General features: G+C 36.6%; 1 protein-coding gene across 1 annotated transcript in view; it reads right to left on the bottom strand.

Annotated features, from left to right (window-relative positions):
* The window catches only part of LOC106873420 (peroxisomal membrane protein PEX14), a 56,424-nt gene that overhangs the window by 9,410 nt on the left and 24,513 nt on the right, over positions 1–22,501 (bottom strand). The window contains exons 7-8 of the mRNA XM_014920779.3: positions 9,271–9,444; positions 6,596–6,690 (exon numbers count right to left, since the gene is read on the bottom strand). Coding sequence (XP_014776265.1) covers positions 6,596–6,690; positions 9,271–9,444 — 269 coding nt within the window. The remainder of the gene's footprint in view (positions 1–6,595; positions 6,691–9,270; positions 9,445–22,501) is intronic.

Raw genomic sequence — 22,501 nt, 5'->3', positions numbered from 1 at the left:
TATATATATATATATCATCATCATCATCGTTTAACGTCCGCTTTCCATGCTAGCATGGGTTGGACGATTTGACTGAGGACTGGTGAAACCGGATGGCAACACCAGGCTCCAGTCTGATTTGGCAGAGTTTCTACAGCTGGATGCCCTTCCTAACGCCAACCACTCAGAGAGTGTAGTGGGTGCTTTTACGTGTCACAATATATATATATATATATATATATATACACACATACATATATATATATATATATATATATATATATATATATATATATATATATATATATATATATATATATATATATATATATATATATACACACATACATATATATGGAGTGTATGTGTATTTCCAGTACATTTTTCTGGTAGTTGTTGCATGTAACAAAGTCTATTGAAATAACTTATTGTTAAAGACAGCCAAATATATGTTCAAACACTAGGTACAATACTTGTATATTGAGCTCTTGATAATCATTGATAAGAAGCAATCACAAATGCACCAATATATTACAAAAGCATTAGATTACAAAACCTCACAATAACTAAAATATCAACCACAAAACAAACAGAAAACTTGATAAATTGATATACCTAAAGGTTTGTCACAATATCATGACATACTTTAGTAAAATATACAATGTTTTTCCATTTGAAGTATTTCATTCATTTCCAAAGGTACAAACTAGATTTACTTAGATACTGCAGAGTAAGCCATAAATGTAAAAGCCTTCAATCAAAGGAAATAAAAAGCTACCATAATAGAAACAGAATTTCTATTGTTAAAAACAAACAAGCAAGAAATATATACTACAAATATATCTACATTACATTGCAATCATACCAAAGATTTCCTGCAAGGAATTTATAGCTTAGAATGTATTTTTAGCAAATCATTGTAGTCAAATGTTATCGTTTGTATAAGTAAACTAATAAACATACAGGGATGTTGGCATAGCTGATTGGTTATATAATCTTTCATTTGGTTCAGTCATTTGACTATGTGCTGAAGCACAAAACTCGACAAGTTTAGTTACTTGTGTCATGCCTGGTTTTTATTGTTAAGTCTGAGACTTATTATATTGATTGTATTTGTCAAACTGTTAAGTTACAGGACATAAATGAAAAGCATCAATTCCATCACAATGTGAGAACAGTGCCTGCTTAAAGGAAGTGGATTAGGCCGACAGAAACTGAATGAGAATTACTGCTCTATTCTTTAGAGTGTGCTTCTTTTTTAATATATGTTTTATTGCCTATATATATATACATACATATATATATATATATATATATATTTATATATATATATATATATATATATATATATATATATATATATATATCACCATTATCATCATCATCGTTTAACGTCCGCTTTCCATGCTAGCATGGGTTGGACAATTTGACTGAGGACTGGCGAACCAGATGGCTGCACCAGGCTCCAATCTGATCTGGCAGAGTTTCTAGAGCGGGATGCCCTTCCTAATGCCAACCACTCCGAGAGTGTAGGGCCAGTCAGGGGCTACTGGCAATGGCCACGCTCAAGTGGTGTTTTTAATGTGCCACCTGCACAGGAGGCAGTTCAGCGGCACTGGCAACGACCTCGCTCGAATGTTTTTTTCACGTGCCAGTAAGGCAATGCTGGTAACAATCATGTTCGAATGGTGCTTTTTACGTGTCACCAGCATGGAAGCCAATCAGCTGCTCTGGCAGCGATCACGCTCAGATGGTGCTCTTAGCGCTCCACTGGCACGGGTCATCAAATTTGCAAATTTGATTTGATTTCGATTTCACTTGCCTCAATAGGTCTTCGCAAGAAGAGTTTAGTGTCTATTGAAGGAAAGGTGACTGTTTTCCATGCAGGCAAGGGTTGGACTGTTTGATAGGAGCTAGCAAACCAGAAAAACTGCATCAGGCTTCACTGTTTGTTTGGGCATGGTTTTAATGGCTAGATGCCACCCACTTTACAGAATGGTCTCACACACACACACATTTATATATATTATTTATCATTATATATATATATATTGGCTCTTGTGCGGGTGGCACATAAAATACACCATTTTGAGCGTGGCCGTTGCCAGTACCGCCTGACTGGTCTTCGTAGGATTTTCGAGCGAGACCGTTGCCAGTGCCCCTGGACTGGCTCCTGTGCGGGTGGCGCATAAAATACACCCTTTTGAGCGTGGCCGTTGCCAGTACCGCCTGACTGGCCTTCGTGCGGGTGACACGTAAAAGCACCCACTACACTCTCTGAGTGGTTGGCGTTAGGAAGGGCATCCAGCTGTAGAAACTCTGCCAAATCAGATTGGAGGCTGGTGTTGCCATCCAGTTTCACCAGTCCTCAGTCAAATCGTCCAACTCATGCTAGCATGGAAAGCGGACGTTAAAAGATGATGATGATGATGATGATCATCATCATCATCGTTTAACGTCCGCTTTCCATGCTAGCATGAGTTGGACGATTTGACTGAGGACTGGTGAAACTGGATGGCAACACCAGCCTCCAATCTGATTTGGCAGAGTTTCTACAGCTGGATGCCATATATATATATATATATATATATATATATATATATATATGCAGGGGAGGGAGTTGTAAGTGTGTTTGCATGTGTAGATATGTATGCAAGTTTGATAGCTAGATCAGCATCATCATCAATGTTTTTATGTCTACATTTTATGTCTATATTTTGGTAAATATAGCTGTTGAAATGAGATGTTAGTGTTATTTTCATTTTTGCATAATTTTGATGACAGTTTATTCACCCTGCCTTGTATATATGACGAGCTTCTTTTAGGTTGTATCTCAATCCACTCACAAGGCTTTGGTCAACCAGGAGCTATAGTACAAGACACTTGTCTAAGGTGCCACACAGTGAGACGACTTGAACCGGAAACAGTGCGGTTGGGAAGCAAACTTTTCAAACCACACACACACAAACAAATACACACACATGCATGAATATACATATAAATACATAAAATCGCCATATGTGTATCATGCAAAAATGTACACACACCATTAGAAGGCATGATGCTGTGGAATTATCTGAGATAAAATCTTTTCAAAGATTTGTTGCATTAAAAATGATATATGTATATAGATATGAGAGAGAGAGACAAACATCATTGCTGCAGTGACTCATGAGAACAACAGATGAGTCTTGCCTTTCTGAAGGCTTGTCAACGCCATGCACTTGATTGTAACTTGTTTAAATGAAATTTGTGCCTCAATATATTAGAAGCAGTGAATATAACATACACTGGTATTGCTGAAAATTGCTGGGCTATAGAAAAACTCAGTGAACATAATTGAGATAGCAATGAAAATCACCATCTGTGGATTATATATATATATATATCATCATCATCATCGTTTAACGTCCGTTTTCCATGCTGGCATGGGTTGGACGGTTTGACTGAGGCCTGGAGAGCCAGCAGCTGCACCATCAAGAGTAATGTCCCTTGAAGTAATGACCGTTGGTATTTGTTATTTACTCAACTTTGCCTTTCATCCTTTTGGGGTCGATAAATTAAGTACCAGTTACGCACTGGGTCGATGTAATCGACTTAATCCCTTTGTCTGTCCTTGTTTGTCCCCTCTATGTTTAGCCCCTTGTGGGCAATAAAGAAATATGAGGTGTTTCCATCCCTTAGCAGCAGCATTACTCATTATGTGGAAAATTTGAAGTCTATGACCATTTCTAGAACAAAGTGATGTATGTTCCCAGTGTGAACAAAATCGGATGAAAAATATTGATTTTAAGGGGGATCAAGAAAAAGGCCTGTACACACACACACATCTTGTTTTATTATGTATACTCTTTTTTTTAACTCTTTTACTTGTTTCAGTCATTTGACTGTGGCCATGCTGGAGCACCGCCTTTAGTCGAGCAAATCGACCCCAGGACTTTGGAAGCCTAGTACTTATTCTGTCGGTCTCTTTTGCCGAACCGCTAAGTTACAGGGACGTAAACACACCACCATCGGTTGTCAAGCGATGTTGTGGGGACAAACACAGACACACAAACATATACATATATATATATATATATATATATATATATATATACGACGGGCTTCTTTCAGTTTCCGTCTACCAAATCCAAACACAAAACTTTGGTCGGCCTGAGGCTATAGTAGAAGACACTTGCCCAAGGTGCCACGCAGTGGGACTGAACCCAGAACCATGTGGTTGGTAAGCAAGCTACTTACCACACAGCCACTCCCGCGCAAAATATACATATATCTTATATATACACACACACACACACACACACATATGTGTATATACATATATATATATATATGTGTGTGTGTGTGTGTGTGTGACCTATGCAGTGGATACATATAAACAGGGCATATCTAACTATTTGTCTGTAGCCTGAAATATGATGAACAGCCTTAATTGATTTATGAAACTTATTGGGTACTCAGAGGTGTCTACATCATTCTGACCAATCCAAAAGAAATATACAGCCAATCTGTTTATATACTCAACAAATCAAATAGCTACAGAGAACTGGAGCTACTAATTTGCATATCATAAGTGCAACTGTTTATTTAATATTAGTAGCCTGTCAACAGGGATATCATCATCATCATCATCATCATCATTTAGCATCTGTTGTTCATGCTGGCATGTGTTGGATGGTTTGACCAAAGCTGGCAAGCTAGAGAGTGGCACCAGACTCCAGTCTGATTTGGAATGGTTTCTACAACTGGAAGCACCATTGAAAAAATGATGAACAGTCTTAATCGATTTTCAACCACTTGGTGGAGTGTGGTGGGAGCATTTATGTGGTTGTGTGGAGTGTGGTGGGTGCTTTTAAGTGGCACTGCATCGGTGCTTTTACAAGGTACGACATGGGCGCTTTTATATGGCACCACATGGGTGCTTTTATGTGATGCCACAAGGGTGCTTTTACAGGACACCACACAGGTGCCTTTGCATGAAACTGCATGAGTGCTTTTACATCACACTGCACAGGTGCTTTTATGTGGCACCACAAGAGCACTTTTACATGATGCCACATGGGGGATTTCAGTGCATATAATATGATATAATATATGTAACTTACACAGTAGACATATATATAAACAGGACAAATTTAACTATTTCCCCATAGAGTAAAAAAAGGATAAACAGTCTTAATCACTTTTCAGACATTATTGGGTTCTCTTCAGATGTGTCTAAATCAGTCTGACCAACCCCAGAGAAATAAACAACCAGTATGTTTATATACTCACAAATTCAGTAGCTATAGAGAACTGGAGCTACTAGTACGTGTACATGTATATCTTACAAGGCACCAACACATGTGGGGTACAAAGCAACCCCACTTATGTTGGTACCACTATATTTCCACCCAGGATACTCTATAAAGCGATTGACAAGCAAAATGGAGATATGTGGTTAAATGGACTCTTTAGTCTAGTCAAAGACATGATCACCAATTCACACTGCAGCTGATTTTCTAGCAGAAATCATTGATTGAACTGGGAGGAAAGGGTCAGTGATGTCAATGGCTGAGGGGCCTTACTGGAAGAGGAAGGGTGAATGAGGTCAAGTGGGCAGAAGCAGGACAAGCGTAGGTCCCTTTGGCCTCAGGTAGTGGGAGCAGATAGACACATGTAGACATGTGAGCTAGAAAGGGAATTTGCCCTAAGTTCTAGCGATAGGTTAAACAGGTAGGGCGCATCTTGGATTTAATCCAGTTGGACAGTTGGCACTGAGTAGGTGAATTGCATTTTGTTTGCCTTATTACACTTCCTCATACTATAAGTACTAAGGGTGATTTAAATAACAGAGAAAATGGAAAAAAATTAACAAACAAAAGGTAAAAGATAGTATAAAAAGTATTATTCAAAGGGGGAAATTATTATGAAAGGATATGATGTAAGAACTGTGAAGTTATAAATAAAAATAATTTACATTATCTAAAGCTGTTCTGTGAGAAATAAATATGAGTGGAATATAAAGAACCAGTATTGACCATGTAAATAAATATAAGATACAGATATTTTAAAAATACATAAAGATACACGAAATTAAAAGTAACAATTGGAAAAAAAAGTCTGTTGTAGTAAATGAGTATGAAATAATCTAGTGACACAGGGGACATAACTGAAATTCGACAGCTAAAAACTGCCCTGTTTTGCATTAAAAAGTAACATTACCTCCCTGTCTCCTCTCCTCTACTCCCACCTCAACCTGTTCCCTACGTTATCTTATTTATTACCATCCTTTCACAATAAATATGTTCTTTCCATCATGGGATACACTCTCTGGCTTTGAAAATAACAAGACCACTCCCAACAATGCTAGTGCCACAAAAAGCACCCAATGCATTCTAAGTGTTTTATAATCAATCCAAACAACAAATTCTATCTGACCCATGAAAGCATGGAAGAGTGGACATTATTAAATGATGATGATGATGATGATGATGATGATGATGATGATGATGATAAACCTCTAAGTACAGAAATTTATAGCCATGGCAGAGATTCATATTTCCAAGAAACATCTATCACAAACCTGAAATGCAGACAAAATACAGAAGTATCATCAAATAGTATGGCTTACCTGCTTAGAAGAATACCTTTAATTGATGTCAACTCAGATTTTATTTCATTGGAAAGCCGACTTGACTGAGGGTAAGACGCTCCATTTGATTTTGACTGTAATATGATTAAACACCAATATGTAGAAACAAAACAATAATGAGCAAATACATTCTTTATAGGTTTACAACACTTCATGTTTGAGACTCTGATGAAGCTGTAAAGTGTTACTCAGGAGCTCAACTATAAGTCCACAGCATCTTATTGCAGAAACAACTGTAAGCTAATAAGTTCATAAAAAAAATTGTTTATTCTTTTGTCAGCTCTTTTTTTTTTTTTTAAAGTTTACAAATTATCATATAATCACACACCAAATCAACATTTCAAAACAATTATTCTATGGTAAATGTATAAGGATGACGACAAGGTCATAGGAAATTCCAATAGTCAAAATGTAATTATTACTGAAAAATAATTATTACTGTCTCAAGATTACTGTCAAGATTACTTGAGACAGATTACTGTCTCAAGTCCTATGGCTCATAGACCCAGTTTCCATGCCATGTAAGTAACCAAGATCACAACATTCCTCTTGAACAGGATGCAAGTCCATTTCAGGTTTACTCATTTACAGCTAAGTAGACTGAAGCAATGTAAAATGAAGTGTTTTGTTTAAGAACACAATACACTGCTTAGACTAGGAATTGAAACAATGACCTTGTAATTGTGAGTGCAACACCCTAGCCACTAAGCCAAACACTTTCACATTTAGTAAAAGATAAGTTTGAAATTAATCAAATGATTTTTCTTTTTTTATTTTAAAATCAACTTAGAAAGAAAAAAATTACTTAGATCAGTGGTTCTCAACCATTTTTTACCTATAGACATCTTTGATTACAGTTTTACTATGATGGAGCCCCACAGCCATTTGATGTTTAAGAACTAGTGTTATAAATACTTCTTCTAAAATTCCTATTTCGTTTTCCACACATTGACTTGTGTAGATTGAACTATGTAAAACATTTGAGAAAGAAATCTCGCTGCTCTTTACAATAGATAAATCTAAAGCAAAATTTTCCCATGAACAGAAGTATTTCATTATGGATTCCTAATTTTACTTGTGTGAATTCCCAAAATCTTATATGGAGCCCCTGGGGTCATATGGATCTGGTAGAGAACCACTGATTTAGATGATGCATGACAGATTCCTACATTATTTTGTGATTTAAGACCCAATTCATTTATTCCACCAGATTGTTTCACATCAATTTACACAGACATTCAATTAAAAAAATGATATTTTCATTAAAGTTCTGTGTTCTAATTTCAGACAATGGATAATGTAGTTTTAGAGAAACTGTGCCACCTTCGTTTTAATGATGGTTGGGTGTGATCTGAAGTTTGAATGACTCCATAGAAACACCCACATTAGATCATTAGGGATGTTTGTGAAATTTACATGTAAATTTTAGTAAGGCAAATTTAGTGAAATAGAACTAGCTTATAGACTTGGTTTAACAAAAGCTTACCTCTACTGTAAACATATTAATGTAGGTAGTAATAGTCAGTCCTTAAATGAATTATTAAATTCCCAGAAAGTACTTATTTTATTCCTTTTTTTTTTTTCACTATTGTATTACTAAGTGGTAGATTTACATCATAATTTAATTAAATTCTTTTAATATATGACACAATAAGTCAATTAAAAATCAATGAAATAACTACATTTTGAAAATGCATTTAAGATGAAACAATAAACCATACAAAAGTATGGGAAATATATAATATTCACACAACAGGAACAGTTAAGAGAAAACATTTAGTCAGTCTGAGCTATAGTAGAAGACACTTGCCCAAGGTGCCATGCAGTGGACTGAATAGGAAACCACGTGGTTGGGAAGCAATCTTCTTACAACACGGCTACATCTGCACCTATATGGTAGGTTTCCATGTAGCTCCTATCTACCAAATTCACTCTCAAGGTGTCGGTTGGTGTGGGGCTGTATTAGAAGGCACCTGCTAAAACCATGTAGTTGCATAGTGAACTTGTTAACCATATAGTCATGGTTATGCTTTTTTCAGATATATTTTTATCTGACATGCAGAGCAGATATCTGTGTGTGTGTGTGTGTGCATACACACATGTGTATGTGTGTGTGTGTGTGTATATATATATATATATATATATATATACACACACACACACACTCATAGATATCTGACATCGTCCAGTAACAGATAACTATGTATACTTACTCTTTTACTCTTTTACTTGTTTCAGTCATTTGACTGCAGCCATGCTGGAGCACCGCCTTTAGTCGAGAAAATTGACCCCAGGACTTATTCTTTGTAAGAATGGTACTTATTCTATCGGTCTCTTTTTGCCGAACCGCTAAGTTACAGGGACGTAAACACACCAGCATCGGTTGTCAAGCGATGGTGGGGTGACAAACACAGACACACATATACGACGGGCTTCTTTCAGTTTCCATCTACCAAATCCACTCACAAGGCTTTGGTTGGCCCGAGGCTATAGTAGAAGACACTTGCTCAAGGTGCCACGCAGTGGGACTGAACCCGGAACCATGTGGTTGGTAAGCAAGCTACTTACCACACAGACACTCCTGCACCTATACTTGAGGATAATAATTTATGAACTTCTTTAAGTTGATACAACAATACTTATAACAGGTTTACCTTGAGAAGTTCTTCATTTAATAATAACTGCTGCTGTTGTATAGTATCAACAACATCTTGGACTTTCTTCATGGTCTCCACCATATTGTTCTGCATCTCTAAAACACTGTTCTCAATTATTTCCATTCTTCTTTCACTTGCTGATTTGATGCCAAAATAAGGTGAAATATACTCCTGGAAGACAAAATACATGTGGAACAAATTATTACTTCTAAAGACAAAAGTAAGCACATCAGATTACACAGAACAGATCAACATACAAAAAAAACCTACTAAATTGGCAAGATAGACAAACAGATGAGAAATATACTTAACATTTTTAACCTTTAAACAACGGGAAAGAGTTACATCAATGTCTGTGTCAAAAAGGCAACAAACAAATATCTGTTTATCTTAAGGGTAATTTTTATACTTTTATACATTCACTTTAAATAAGTTCAGAAACTATAAAAAATTACAATTTCCTTATCGAAAAGTACCATAAATTATTCAGCATGAATATAAAATCACTTGAGATTCATGCACTGTTGTTGTCAAATGAATGCACAAATGGAGAAAAATCAGTGCACCTTTTTCATCCAGAACTAGCTGGAGCACTATGTTGTTCTATGCTATCTATAACAACATCATCATTATCCAGTGGTGGTGGTGGCGACGACAACAACAGTAAGGAAAAACTTCTTCATTGCTGTATAAATCTTCTATTTATGACTTGATTTCTTCTAGCAATAAGGGTCACTTACACTTGGGTGTGTTTGATGAAGTAAACACATGGACATCAATGGATGATGGACTTACACATGTAAAACTTTTGAAGCACCAATTGATGATGTCTGCTATTTAAGGGTCATTAAAATAGATTGATAATTAGTACCAATCTATTATACTGTCAACTTAGTAACTTTCAGAAGAATCAGAAGCAAGAAAAAAGGAAGGAATGGAAGTTAAAAGATATCTGTGTTAAGGGAAACTTGCAAAATGCACAAGATGCCATCTACTACAGTAGAGAGTTGGGGTATAGAGAACTATAATACAGAGAACAGATGGAATTCCTAATAAACACTCAGTTTCAAGACATTGACCAATTCTCAGATAAACAATAGGTGACACAGAGTTGTGGAATAAATAAAGTAGAATTATAAATGGTGAAAAACTTGGAAGTAGCAGAATAAAGATAGCAAGAATTGATAACAAGGTATATTTAACTAAGAAAGAAGCTGAATATAGATTTGATAATGTTCTTCGGTATGAGGTAGAGAGGTATGGAATATTCTAAATTGGAAAGTAGTGCATCTGTATAAATCATTGAGGAGGTGTCTGGAGCAACAGTGGTGCTCTTTCCATCAGTGACAGTTTTTTTTTAATACTTCTTAGTCCTAAATAAGGCGACAAGCCATTTAGTGTAAGGGACTATGAACAAGAAGAAATTAAGACATAAGGAATGAATTTAGTTTAGACTTGAAAGAGTTCAGATCATAAGAAGGAGGAAAACAATGAGATGGAAGAGAGTTCCAAAGTCTGGTTGTTCGAGGAAAGAGGCTATAACAGTAGAAAGGTTCCATGGAAGCACAATAGCATTTGGACAAAAAGATGCTATGAGTTTCAAGTCAGGTGAGATGGTATAAAGTGATCTGGAACTAAAAGAGGAAGTTCATCAGGACACCTCCTTTTGTATCAACAATAGATAAGACTAAGACTGGTGATGTTATATTGACACGGACTACAGAGTTGAAGTAAGAGAGAAAACAGTCAAATTAGAGACTCACTTCTAAACCTGGTCAAGGAGATCCAAGAAACAAGATGGTGCATCTACCCAAATATGAGAACAGTATTCCATACTACGATGAATTCTGGACTTGTAAAGATATAAAATGGCCTCAGATGTGAGGTAGTCCTTTGATCTATACAACGACCTAGCCTTATGGGAAGTAGACCTACCAATTGATTGTACGTAAGACCCCAAGAAAGATAAAGTGAAAAAGTAAGACCAAGCAATTTCAAATAAGATCTTTCTTCAAGTGGTTTGACTCTCTCACCTCAGACCTATAACTCATGTAAATGCAAGGACGGTAAGAATCCCACTTTCCACTGATAAACATGAGTTTGGTCTTGTCATGGTTGAAAGCTACTAATCACTTCTTGCCTCATTTCTTAACAATCTGCAAATGCACCTGAAGACTACTGGTAAGTTCCAACTATTTCGAGGGAGAGGGATTGCCAGGAAAACCAGAATAAAGAGTAATGTCATCAGCTTAAATATTGATGAATTGTAGAACATTGCAGGAAGATCATTGATGTAGAGGAGAGATAGAGTTGGACCAAGAATAGTCTTGAGGAACCCCAGTATTGATAGAATACTCAGAAGAAATTACACTGTTCAGAGTCACACATACACGACAACCAGAAAGGAATGACTTGATAATGTCAAAGACTCTTCCACATACACCATAGGTAGAGAGATTTGAAGTAAAGCAGCATGACAAACCCTATCAAAAGCTTTAAATATATCAAGAGCTAGAGCACAGCTCTCTTCTGATTTATCCATGAATTAGTTGATACAGTCTGTAGTAACAGTCAGAAGATCAACAGTAGAATGAGAACAAAGAAAGCCATTCTGAACATCAACAAGGTGTCCTGAGCTTTCAAGGAACTTAATTAACCTGTTGTTGATGAGCCATTCAAAGACCTTGCTAACAACTGACAGAAGACTAACAGGACAGTATTTGTTTGGGTTAGAAGGCTCACCATCATTCTTAAAAATTGGGACAACATTAGATACCTTCCAGCAAGATGGAAAACAAGAGAAGTATTTCTATACTTGACAAACTTTAACCATGAAATTAGAAACTTTCATTTCAGTAAGAAATGAAATTTATTTATTCCTTTTTAGATCATACTTTGAAGCATTTAGAAGTTTGAAAAATCAACCTAAGAAACTGCTCGAATGTGAATCTAGTTATAAATAAAAGCTCATAATAGCTATTTTTTAAAACTGTTTTATATCCATTACAGGGTGTAGTCCCACTGTTAGCCACTCAACCATGAAATAGGAGTGAAACCTATTTTCATCAGTCTGATAAACTAGAGCAACTAATTATACATCTCACTGGAAGGTACAATACAATGAATAAAAGAATGTTTGAACTTCTGAAATCCAGAACATCACAAATATTTTGCCTCAGAATTATAAAACAATATTCAAGTTCACCTTATTATTAAAGTCAAAACTCTAAGTGTCTGGGGAGAGTCATACTACCTTTGTATATAACACCCTCCCAGGTTCAATTTCCACTTATTTATTATTTATCTTTTTTCTTTTTCAAAATTTTCATTGCTATTACAACCTTGAGAATCAATATCCATTGACAAGGTTGCAATAGCAACAAAAATTTTGGAAAAGAAAAAATATAAATAATAAATGAGTGGAAATTGAACTGATGAGTATGTTAGATATTAAGGCAGTATGACTCTCCCCAAACAACAAAATTTGGTTCAATAAATGAATTCATATAAAGAATCTTGTAAACCAGATACAGAAACGAAATACTCTAAGTGTATTTTCATTTTCACTCTTTACTGATGGTATACACAGATAAAGACTAAATAACTAAGCTAACGGCAACAAAATATCTCCTCCTCCATCATCTTCAGTCTCTATCCTAGTGACTTTAAGTTTCCAAAGTAACACATCAACTAAAAATTTGTCTTACTTCACTCACCAAAGGTATTTCTCTATTGAGAATTACAGCAATTCCAATATTGCTGATTTTGACATGAACAAAACTTTCAACTCTATCTGGTATGAAAAAATTTCTATCTAAGTTGGTCTATATTTGTTGGGGGGCTACATCTGTTGGTCAACATTTGTTTCTTCTTTCTTGAAGAAGAAATTTCCTGCCAAACAATTGCATTGCAGAATATATATCAAAGGTGTTCACTCCACCTCATATTCTATCAACTGTTATATACACCTAAGTCCAGTTATGTCTGCCACAAGTTTCATTCTCTATACCAATGATGTACTTCTATTGATACAAATGATACCACCCTTAACTTCCTTCTTAACTTGCCACACAATCATCATTCACATGCCTAGACTTGCACAATTTCTATAAGACATGATAAGCTGGTTTCCTTCAACCCCAATGCAGAAATGTTATATCACAAGACCAAGACAGAATTACAACTAACTGAAGACTAAAGAGCATTAGTAAATACAAACATTTATACTCACAAAACACCTCACACATCTTTCTTTTTCAACTCCTTTTCTGTTTAACTAGGTTACGATAAACAACAGCTGCAATTTCATCACTAAATTATTACCAATCTACTCTCCTATTATTAACCGCTATAAATTATTTATGTATACATGTATCTTGTGAAGGCACATGGCTTAGTGGTTAGGATATTTGGCTTACTATTGTAAGATCGTGAGTTTAATTCCTAGCAATGCGTTGAGTCCTTGAGCAAGATACTTTATTTCATATGGCACCAGTCCACTTAGCTGGAAAAACGAGTAGTCTCTGCAATTCAAAGGGCCAACATTGTCACATTCTGTGTCACGCTGAATCTCCCTGAAAACTATGTTAAGAGTACACAAGTCTGTGGAGTGCTCAGCCACTTGCACATTAATTTCACAAGCATGCTGTCTTGTTGATCAGATCAACTAGAACCCTTGTTGTAACTGACGGAGTGCCATACATACATGTGTCTTTCACTTGTTTCAGTCACTGGACTCTGGCCATGCAGGAGTATTGCCTTGAAGAGTTTTAATCAAGCAAACCAACTCCAGAGCTTATTTGTTTAAACTCTGATACTTATTCTAGCAGACCCTTTAGTTATGAGGACAAACTTATTCTAGCAGACCCTTAAGTTATGGGGACAAACACAAATGCAAAGATACGCATATTTATGACAGGCTTTCACAGAATTTCCATCTACCAGATCCACTCACAAAGTATCAGTTAGCCCAGGGCTATGGTAGAAGACTCTTGCCCAAGGTGCTGTGCAGTGGGACTGAACCCAAAACCATGTTGTTGTAAAGGATGTTTCTTAACCACAAAGCCATGCCTGTGCCTATATATATATGTATATATATATATATATAGTCCATTCTGTAGGGCGGATGGTGTTAGGAAGGGCATCCAGCTGTAAAAATCAGGCCAAAACAGACACAGAAGGCGGGTGCAGTCTTCTACATGGCCAACTCCAGTCAAACCATCTAACCCATGATGATGATATATATATATATATATATATATAGCAATGTTAAATCTCTTAACGAGGTATAAACAGTAACTGCACGACAATGTGAAGTATACTTGCCACTTAAATGCGGCTAAACCCTAAGGGTGAATGTTACTGTTGCTTTTAGCCCCAGGAGAACATCTCCTCCAGCTGGCTATTGACATACATTTGTGTCCTGTCTGTATTTGCGAAGGGAAGTCATCCTTCCCATCTTGATCACATGATATGCATGGACTCGAGTTTCTGGGTATTTACCCTTCATCAGCTTAATATATATGTATATATATATATATATATATTATAACCAAAAACTTTTATTAAAACACTATAGAGATATCATTTTGCCCCCTTTCTTCCATGAGCCACCCAAAATTAGCAAAAGGGATATCTAAAAATTCAAAAGCTTTAAAACCAAACAAAATCAAAGAGAAATACCTAAACAATTTAAGCTTAAGGAAATCAATGCATTCATCATCTACAACTACTAGAAGTAAAATTGTCAAATTCCCAGAATCTGGAAACTGAATAAAACTATAAAAAATTCAAAAAGTAAATTAACATGATGCAGACTCATCAGCCTCCTATGCACACACATTCAAAAATTCAATGACTAAACCTTGACATTTCTATCCCTTGCATCTTCTACTCCAGTTCATAACGTGGTTTCATTTAACCACCATACAACCACAAACCTATCACAGTAAATACATGATGACTTCAGCAACAAAAAACAAGTCCCACATATGTTACTGTAACTATTATTGACATCAGTAATGATAGTTTCAACTCCATTCCTTGCTACCCATACAAAATATAACACAAAATGCTGACTACCAAACTATCCATCAGATTCCCAGGCCTTTATAATAGATAAGAATTACACTTCAGAAATGGCAATTGCCAGAATAAAGTACTACAGGATTTTCATTCTTTTACCCACATTTTTCAACCTATGTCTACATGACCTTGCCACACTTCCACAAAACATACAGACAGCCACATAAATCTCATTCATTCTTTCACCATTCTCCAGAAACTATACAATTACTCAAGGCTTACATAAATCACCTAGAAACCTGGTTCCACAACGTGTGAGTGTGTGTGTGTGTGAATGTGTGTGTACACATATACTTACATATATACACATGCATACATACAAACATACATACACATGTATGTATGCATTTATGCATGCATGTATATATCACACTAAGTAATGTATACATTTGCCTAAAAAGAAGTAGTCTACATCATTGGATGCAGACAAAGTTTCCTTCTCTTAGAGAGATCTCTAAACAAAGACTAGGGGTCTCTCACTCCCAGCTATTGGATAGCTGTTGATTCTACTGAATGTGAGCATGTCTGACTAAGTTAGGTAAGGCAGGCCTTAGAAGTCATCAGAGAAGCTACCGACAATGTTAACTATGCATTCTATGGATTCCCTACTTGCAAGGAGTATGGAAAAGAATGTTCATCAGGAGACAGATTGAAACATCATATGAAGATTCATCAAAACAATATTGTAGCACTCAATGCAAGAAGTACCTACTATTGTCACGTCTGTGCAAAAGAGTATATGTCCCTAGCAGGACTGAAAAGCCACACCCATGCTGCTCTTGTTTAAGAGAACAATCAAGCAATGACATTACTGGGAATCAAGTTGCAGCTATAATATACTCTTCCATTTTTCCCTGAGCATCAAACTAATATACTTTGTTGTTCCCTACAATTTTGAACTATTCTTTTATTCTTTTACTTGTTTCAGTTATCTGATTGCGGCCATGCTGGAGTACTGCTTTTAATTGAACAAACTGACACTTATTCTTTGTAAGCCTAGTACTTATTCTATTGGTCTCTTTTGCTGAAACACTAAGTAAAGAGGACATAAACACACCAACATTGGTTTTAAAGCGATGGTAGTGGAATAAACCTGACACACACACACACACACACACATATATATATATATATATATATATATATATATATATATATATATATATATATAGCAATTAGAAAATGGAGGAGAATATGCTGTACTCAACGACTTGCAGACATTGTATTCCGTTGAATTAATTAACTTAATTTGTAACTAAAATGACAAAAACCACAAAATACAAATGTTTATGACAAACCATGTTATATTGACAATCGGGGTTACAAATATAAAGTACATTAGGAATTTGAGAATAAACATAAACTTACAGCTGTTTCAGCTTAGCGTTGGCATGCCCCATTCTATCTGAATAGCTACTGCCGGAGTAATTAGCAGATGAAATGCTGAAATGGGGGTACATGCACAATTCGCTAGGCCTCTTCAGAGATTCACATGGGGGTAAGGCAGGCCTTAGAAGTCATCAGAGAAGCTACCTAGTGAATCGTGCATGTACCCCCATTTCAGCATTTCATCTGGTAATTACTCCGGCAGGAGCTATTCAGATAGAATGGGGCATGCCAATGCTAGGCCGAAACAGCTGTAAGTTTATGTTTATTCTCAAATTCCTAATGTACTTTATATTTGTAACCCCGATTGTCAATATAACATAGTTTGTCATAAACATTTGTATTTTGTGGTTTTTGTCATTTTAGCTACAAAATAAGTTAATTAATTCAACGGAATACAATGTCTGCAAGTCGTTGAGTACAGCATATTCTCCTCCATTTTCTAATTGCTATATAAATTTAGGGTAAAATAACCCCCCCTTTTACCTGCACCCACTTATTACACTTGGTATAACACTAGTGTAACAATAATTGGGTACCCTCCCAGCAGTATATTGGATAGTTACTATCCCTTAGTGGGTTGAATCTTCAACCCCTAACTCTCTTGCATTATATATATATATATATATATATATAATTTTATATAAGGGCATTAACTATATAGTAATGCCTCTCGCTTAGAGGGACTAAATAAGTCAAAAACTACCAAAGAATAAGCAACATATTTACCGAAAGCGAGGAAATGCAACTTTCAAAATTAATCTCTTAAAAACATTTAACTTAACGGTAAACCACTGGTTTCTCAATCAATACAGCAAAACTGTGAAGTAAGCTGCATCTTTTGTTCATCAGTACACGTATGGTCGAGACACATAAAAATAAACAAGAATCAACATACCACGATGTACCCAACATAGTACGATGACTTCTGTTCATCATTATATATCCGTGAAAGAGTTTAGAATTTATCCGGTTGCATCTCAGTAACATGTGCTTATACAGAATAATATTCAGCACTGAATATATTCTAATTATTTATAATATAATATAGGATAAAATCTTTATAACAATTTATCAAGTAGTCAGCGTGAAAAAATATGTTGCTTATTTTTTGGTAAATATGTTGCTTATTTCTTGGTAGTTTTTGACTTATTTAGTCCCTCTAAGCGTGAGGCATTACTATATAGTTAATGCCCTTATATAAATTATATATATTTATGGGAAAAAAACGATGAGTTTTTTTTTCCTTATGGGGTTTTTTCACGCTGACTACTTGATAAATTCTTATAAAGATTTTATCCTGGTTAACTAGCAAGTTAGTTTTTGTTTGTGGCAGATGTTCAGGTGCAATAAAGACTGTAAACAAACAGGAAACAACTTCTATCTCATTCCAGGGTGAAAAACTAGAGGTAGTCGATAGCTTCCGCTATCTGGGCGACCAAGTTAGTAGTGGGGGTGGGTGCGCTGAAAGTGTAGCTGCTAGAATAAGAATAGCCTGGGCAAAGTTTAGAGAGCTCTTACCCCTGCTGGCGACAAAGAGACTCTCACTCAGAGTAAAAGGCAGACTGTATGACGCATGCGTACGAACAGCCATGCTACATGGCAGTGAAACATGGGCTGTAACTGCTGAGGACATACGTAAGCTCGCAAGGAATGAAGCCAGTATGCTCCGTTGGATGTGTAATGTCAATGTGAATACCCGTCAGAGTGTAAGTATCTTGAGAGAAAAGCTGAACATTAGAAGCATCAGTTGTGGTGTGCAAGAGAGACGATTGCGCTGGTATGGACATGTGGTGAGAATGGATGAGGATAGCTGCGTGAAAAAGTGCCACACCCTAACAGTTGAGGGAACCCGTGGAAGAGGTAGGCCCAGGAAGACCTGGGCTGAGGTGGTGAGGCAAGACCTACGTACATTGGGCCTCACCGAGGCGATGACTACTGACCGAGACCTTTGGAAATGTGCTGTGCGTGAGAAGACCCGGCAAGCCAAGTAAGATCGTTGCCAGTGCCCCTGGACTGGCTCTTGTGCGGGTGGCACATGAGATGCACCATTTTGAGCGTGGCCGTTGCCAGTACCGCCTGACTGGCTCCCGTAGGATTTTCGAGTGAGATCGTTGCCAGTGCCCCTGGACTGGCTTGTGCGGGTGGCACATAAAAGACACCATTTCGAGCGTGGCCGTTTTCGTGCGGGTGACACGTAAAAGCACCCACTACACTCTCTGAGTGGTTGGCGTTAGGAAGGGCATCCAGCTGTAGAAACTCTGCCAAATTAGATTGGAGCCTGGTGTTGCCATCCGGTTTCACCAGTCCTCAGTCAAATCGTCCAACCCATGCTAGCATGGAGAGCGGACGTTAAACGATGATGATGATGATGATGATGATGATGATGATGATGATGATATATATATATATATATATATATATATACTATAATAATACTTGTGTGTTATTCTCCATCACAACAAATGAATGAGAAAAGAAGGGGTGATGGCAAACTTGGTAGTGGGATGACAGAAATTCTATGGTGAAAAAAAAATTAAACACCATTTCAACTGTGTGAGTATATGTGTGTATATGTAAAAGGGAGGTATGTGAGTGTGTGTGTGTGTGTGCAATGGAAGTGGGATGAAAGACATTCAATGTTGAAAAGAAAAATCAAACAGCGTTTCAACTTGGTGTGAGTATATGTATGTCCATGTACAAGGGAAGCATTTGAACGTTTGTATGTGTGAACCAGCGTTCTTTCAGTAACAAATGATGATCGATGTCACATCTCAAAAGACAACCACTAGATAACATTGACAAGTGTATTAATTTGATTTACCATTCATATTCTATCTGTTTTGTTAAAAAAAATTATTACAATCACACACATCTACACAAATATACATATACAGACTCAGTTGCCAGTACCGCCTGACTGGCCTTCGTAGGATTTTCGAGCAAGATCGTTGCCAGTGCCCCTGGACTGGCTCTTGTGCGGGTGGCACATAAAAGACACCATTTCGAGTGTGGCCGTTGCCAGTACCGCCTGACTGGCCTTCGTGCGGGTGACACGTAAAAGCACCCACTACACTCTCTGAGTGGTTGGCGTTAGGAAGGGCATCCAGCTGTAGAAACTCTGCCAAATTAGATTGGAGCCTGGTGTTGCCATCCGGTTTCACCAGTCCTCAGTCAAACTGTCCAACCCATGCTAGCATGGAAAGCGGACGTTAAACGATGATGATGATGATGATGATGTATCAAGAATATAAAATGACTGCAGTTGAAAGGTATATTATAAATTTGGTAATAAAAGAATCAAACTAAAAACTTTTATACTAGCAATGCATCCCAGCGTTGCCCAAATGTTATGACCTACAAGCACATTATATTATTTGTTCCTTTCTAATGGGTAGAATCAGCACAGCTGATGTATAGTTAATGGAATAATGGAAGTTATTGTTTGTTTTACAGTGAAGGGCGAGGGTACAGTTTGCATGAAAGTACTTTCTGTTCTTAAGAAGGATCAGAAACTATGTATTGTTTCATCGTATAATAGGGGGTTAATACAATTTTTGTCCAGAAATCACGTTTTCAATATTTAAATTTCGCACTACCCCCACCACAATTTCTTAATTTGTAACTTTTTTCGAATTTTTTTGTTATCTTTGTAGAAAAATACAGAGATTACGAATCTGGGAAATATATATATATATATATATATATATACACAAACATTTTTTATAGTTTAATTTTTCTTAAAGAAACACTCAATGCCCCTTCCTCCACCTCGCCTACCCATCACCTACCAGTTTTCAAAAAGCTAAAATCTCCCAATCTTTCACATTTGGCTGATGTTTTCTGCATGTGTAAAATCCTAGTGAAATAGTAGACTTAAAAAATACCAGACCACCACCAGAAAACCCAACATGCTAGAAACTACAGGTAGATGACATTATTTCAGAAGAAACTTACCAGTTTTCCAAAAAGCTAAACGTGAAACATTGGGAGTGTGTAACTTTTTGAAAGAGGTGAGGTGATGGGTAAAATTCTTAAAAATTCATACTCTCTGTTTTTTCTCCATGTATTACCAAGAATAAGAATTTGAAAAAAGTAAAAAATTAATTTGGTGTGGAGAGGGAGAAAATTATAATATTGAGAACGTATTTTGTGGGTGAAATCCTAATCTCCTGTATCGCAAACATAGGAATTGGAAGAAATTTAGGAAAAAAAATAAGGTGGGGGGGGGGGGAGAAAATGTCACCTTGGACACACTAGAAAGAAGAGATAAAGGACAGGACTTCTGGGAAAACTTCTTTTTAAGTTTATATCGAAGATCAGATTTTTAAATACACTCATCATAAACACAAATTACACAATAGAAAAAGATCATTTCAATTGGATTTGAGCTGTAAATTTGCGCATGCACACTGCAAGAAATAACATAATTCACACAGAAGTTTTACCTAGAGTGTGTGTATGTGTGTCAAAGGAAGTTATTTCATGGCATTCTTTTGCTTGAAGAAGCAAAGCTATCAACTCGACATATATGGGATAATATGATTGTTCATTAATTTCTGTAAAATTGCTTTAATTTCTGTATGCTTTGAAGAGAGTAGAAATTGAAAAAGAGGATAAAGTGAAAAGGCAACATTTGCTTTGAAGTGAGAGGAGAAAGTGTAAGATATACATGTATATGAAATGGACATATGTGAGAGAGAAAGAGAGTGAGTGGAGGTGTGTTGTGATGTATGAATTTTTTTGCATGTATGTGTAAGTGGCACTCGCTCTCTCTCTCTCTCTCTCTCACAAACATTATCTTTCATACACATGTACATAGAAGAGGTAAAGAATACGCAAACCACCTGTTTTCGGTGTAACCCTAACCATAAACACCAGGAGTGCATATCCTTTACCTTCGCCCATAAATACATATGCATACATATTTTTTGTGCATGAGAGAGAGAGAGAGAGAGGCACCGCTCCCACACAACCTGAAGCCATTCCTCAATGAGTGCCTGGCCCAGCCAACCTTTCGCTTGGGCTCGAACAATGACCCCTTCCGGGATCTTCTTGGCCTTGATTCGAAAGGAGAATGCTGACACTGTGAGTCCTGCCATTCTCTTCTTCATCCATCCGAGAAGCCTCTCCTCCAATTCTGGCTACTGCGCCATCTTGCCTCAAAACAATAGGATGTAGCTTGAAAGCTTCCTTTGATCATTACCATTTTCTTTACGTAGATATATTACAAAAAACAAACAAACCAGCGCACTTACCAGTACTTTAAAGTACAGTAATGAATTGAAATTTCGGTTTACTTGATTTGTATTCTTTCGTAGAATTGGTGATGGTGATGAAACTTACCTTTCCTGGTTCAAGATGATTCTAATAAATGCACTTATCTCCCCTTACATGAATTAATTTTTCAAATTCCATTTTAATTTAATTGTTACCTAGTAAATACATTTCATCAATCATATTCAAGAATAAATCACAGCTCTCCCTCTCTCTTGTTTCCCTATGCAGCGAGATATGTCATACACCTGGGTCACTGAATAACAGTTGTTTATATCATAGACCTGGAGATTACCAAACTCATAGGTAATTCGCAGTAAATCAGAGGGCGAGTGGAAATTGCAATCAGCTGTCTATAGTGCATTTGTCAGATAAAAGGTAAGTCTTTACAGAAATTCTTGCTACTTTTCAACCAGCACACGTCCCTCTTCTACAGGACTGCAGCACCATTGAAACGGAGGCTGTGACTGAGACGACACTG

Source organism: Octopus bimaculoides, chromosome 6 (assembly GCF_046866305.1).
Source record: "Octopus bimaculoides isolate indiv1 chromosome 6, ASM4686630v1, whole genome shotgun sequence".
In the NCBI taxonomy this organism is placed as follows: domain Eukaryota; kingdom Metazoa; phylum Mollusca; class Cephalopoda; order Octopoda; family Octopodidae; genus Octopus; species Octopus bimaculoides.
The sequence above is the reverse complement of the archived record's forward strand: the minus strand, read 5'-3'. Positions and strand labels throughout refer to the sequence as shown.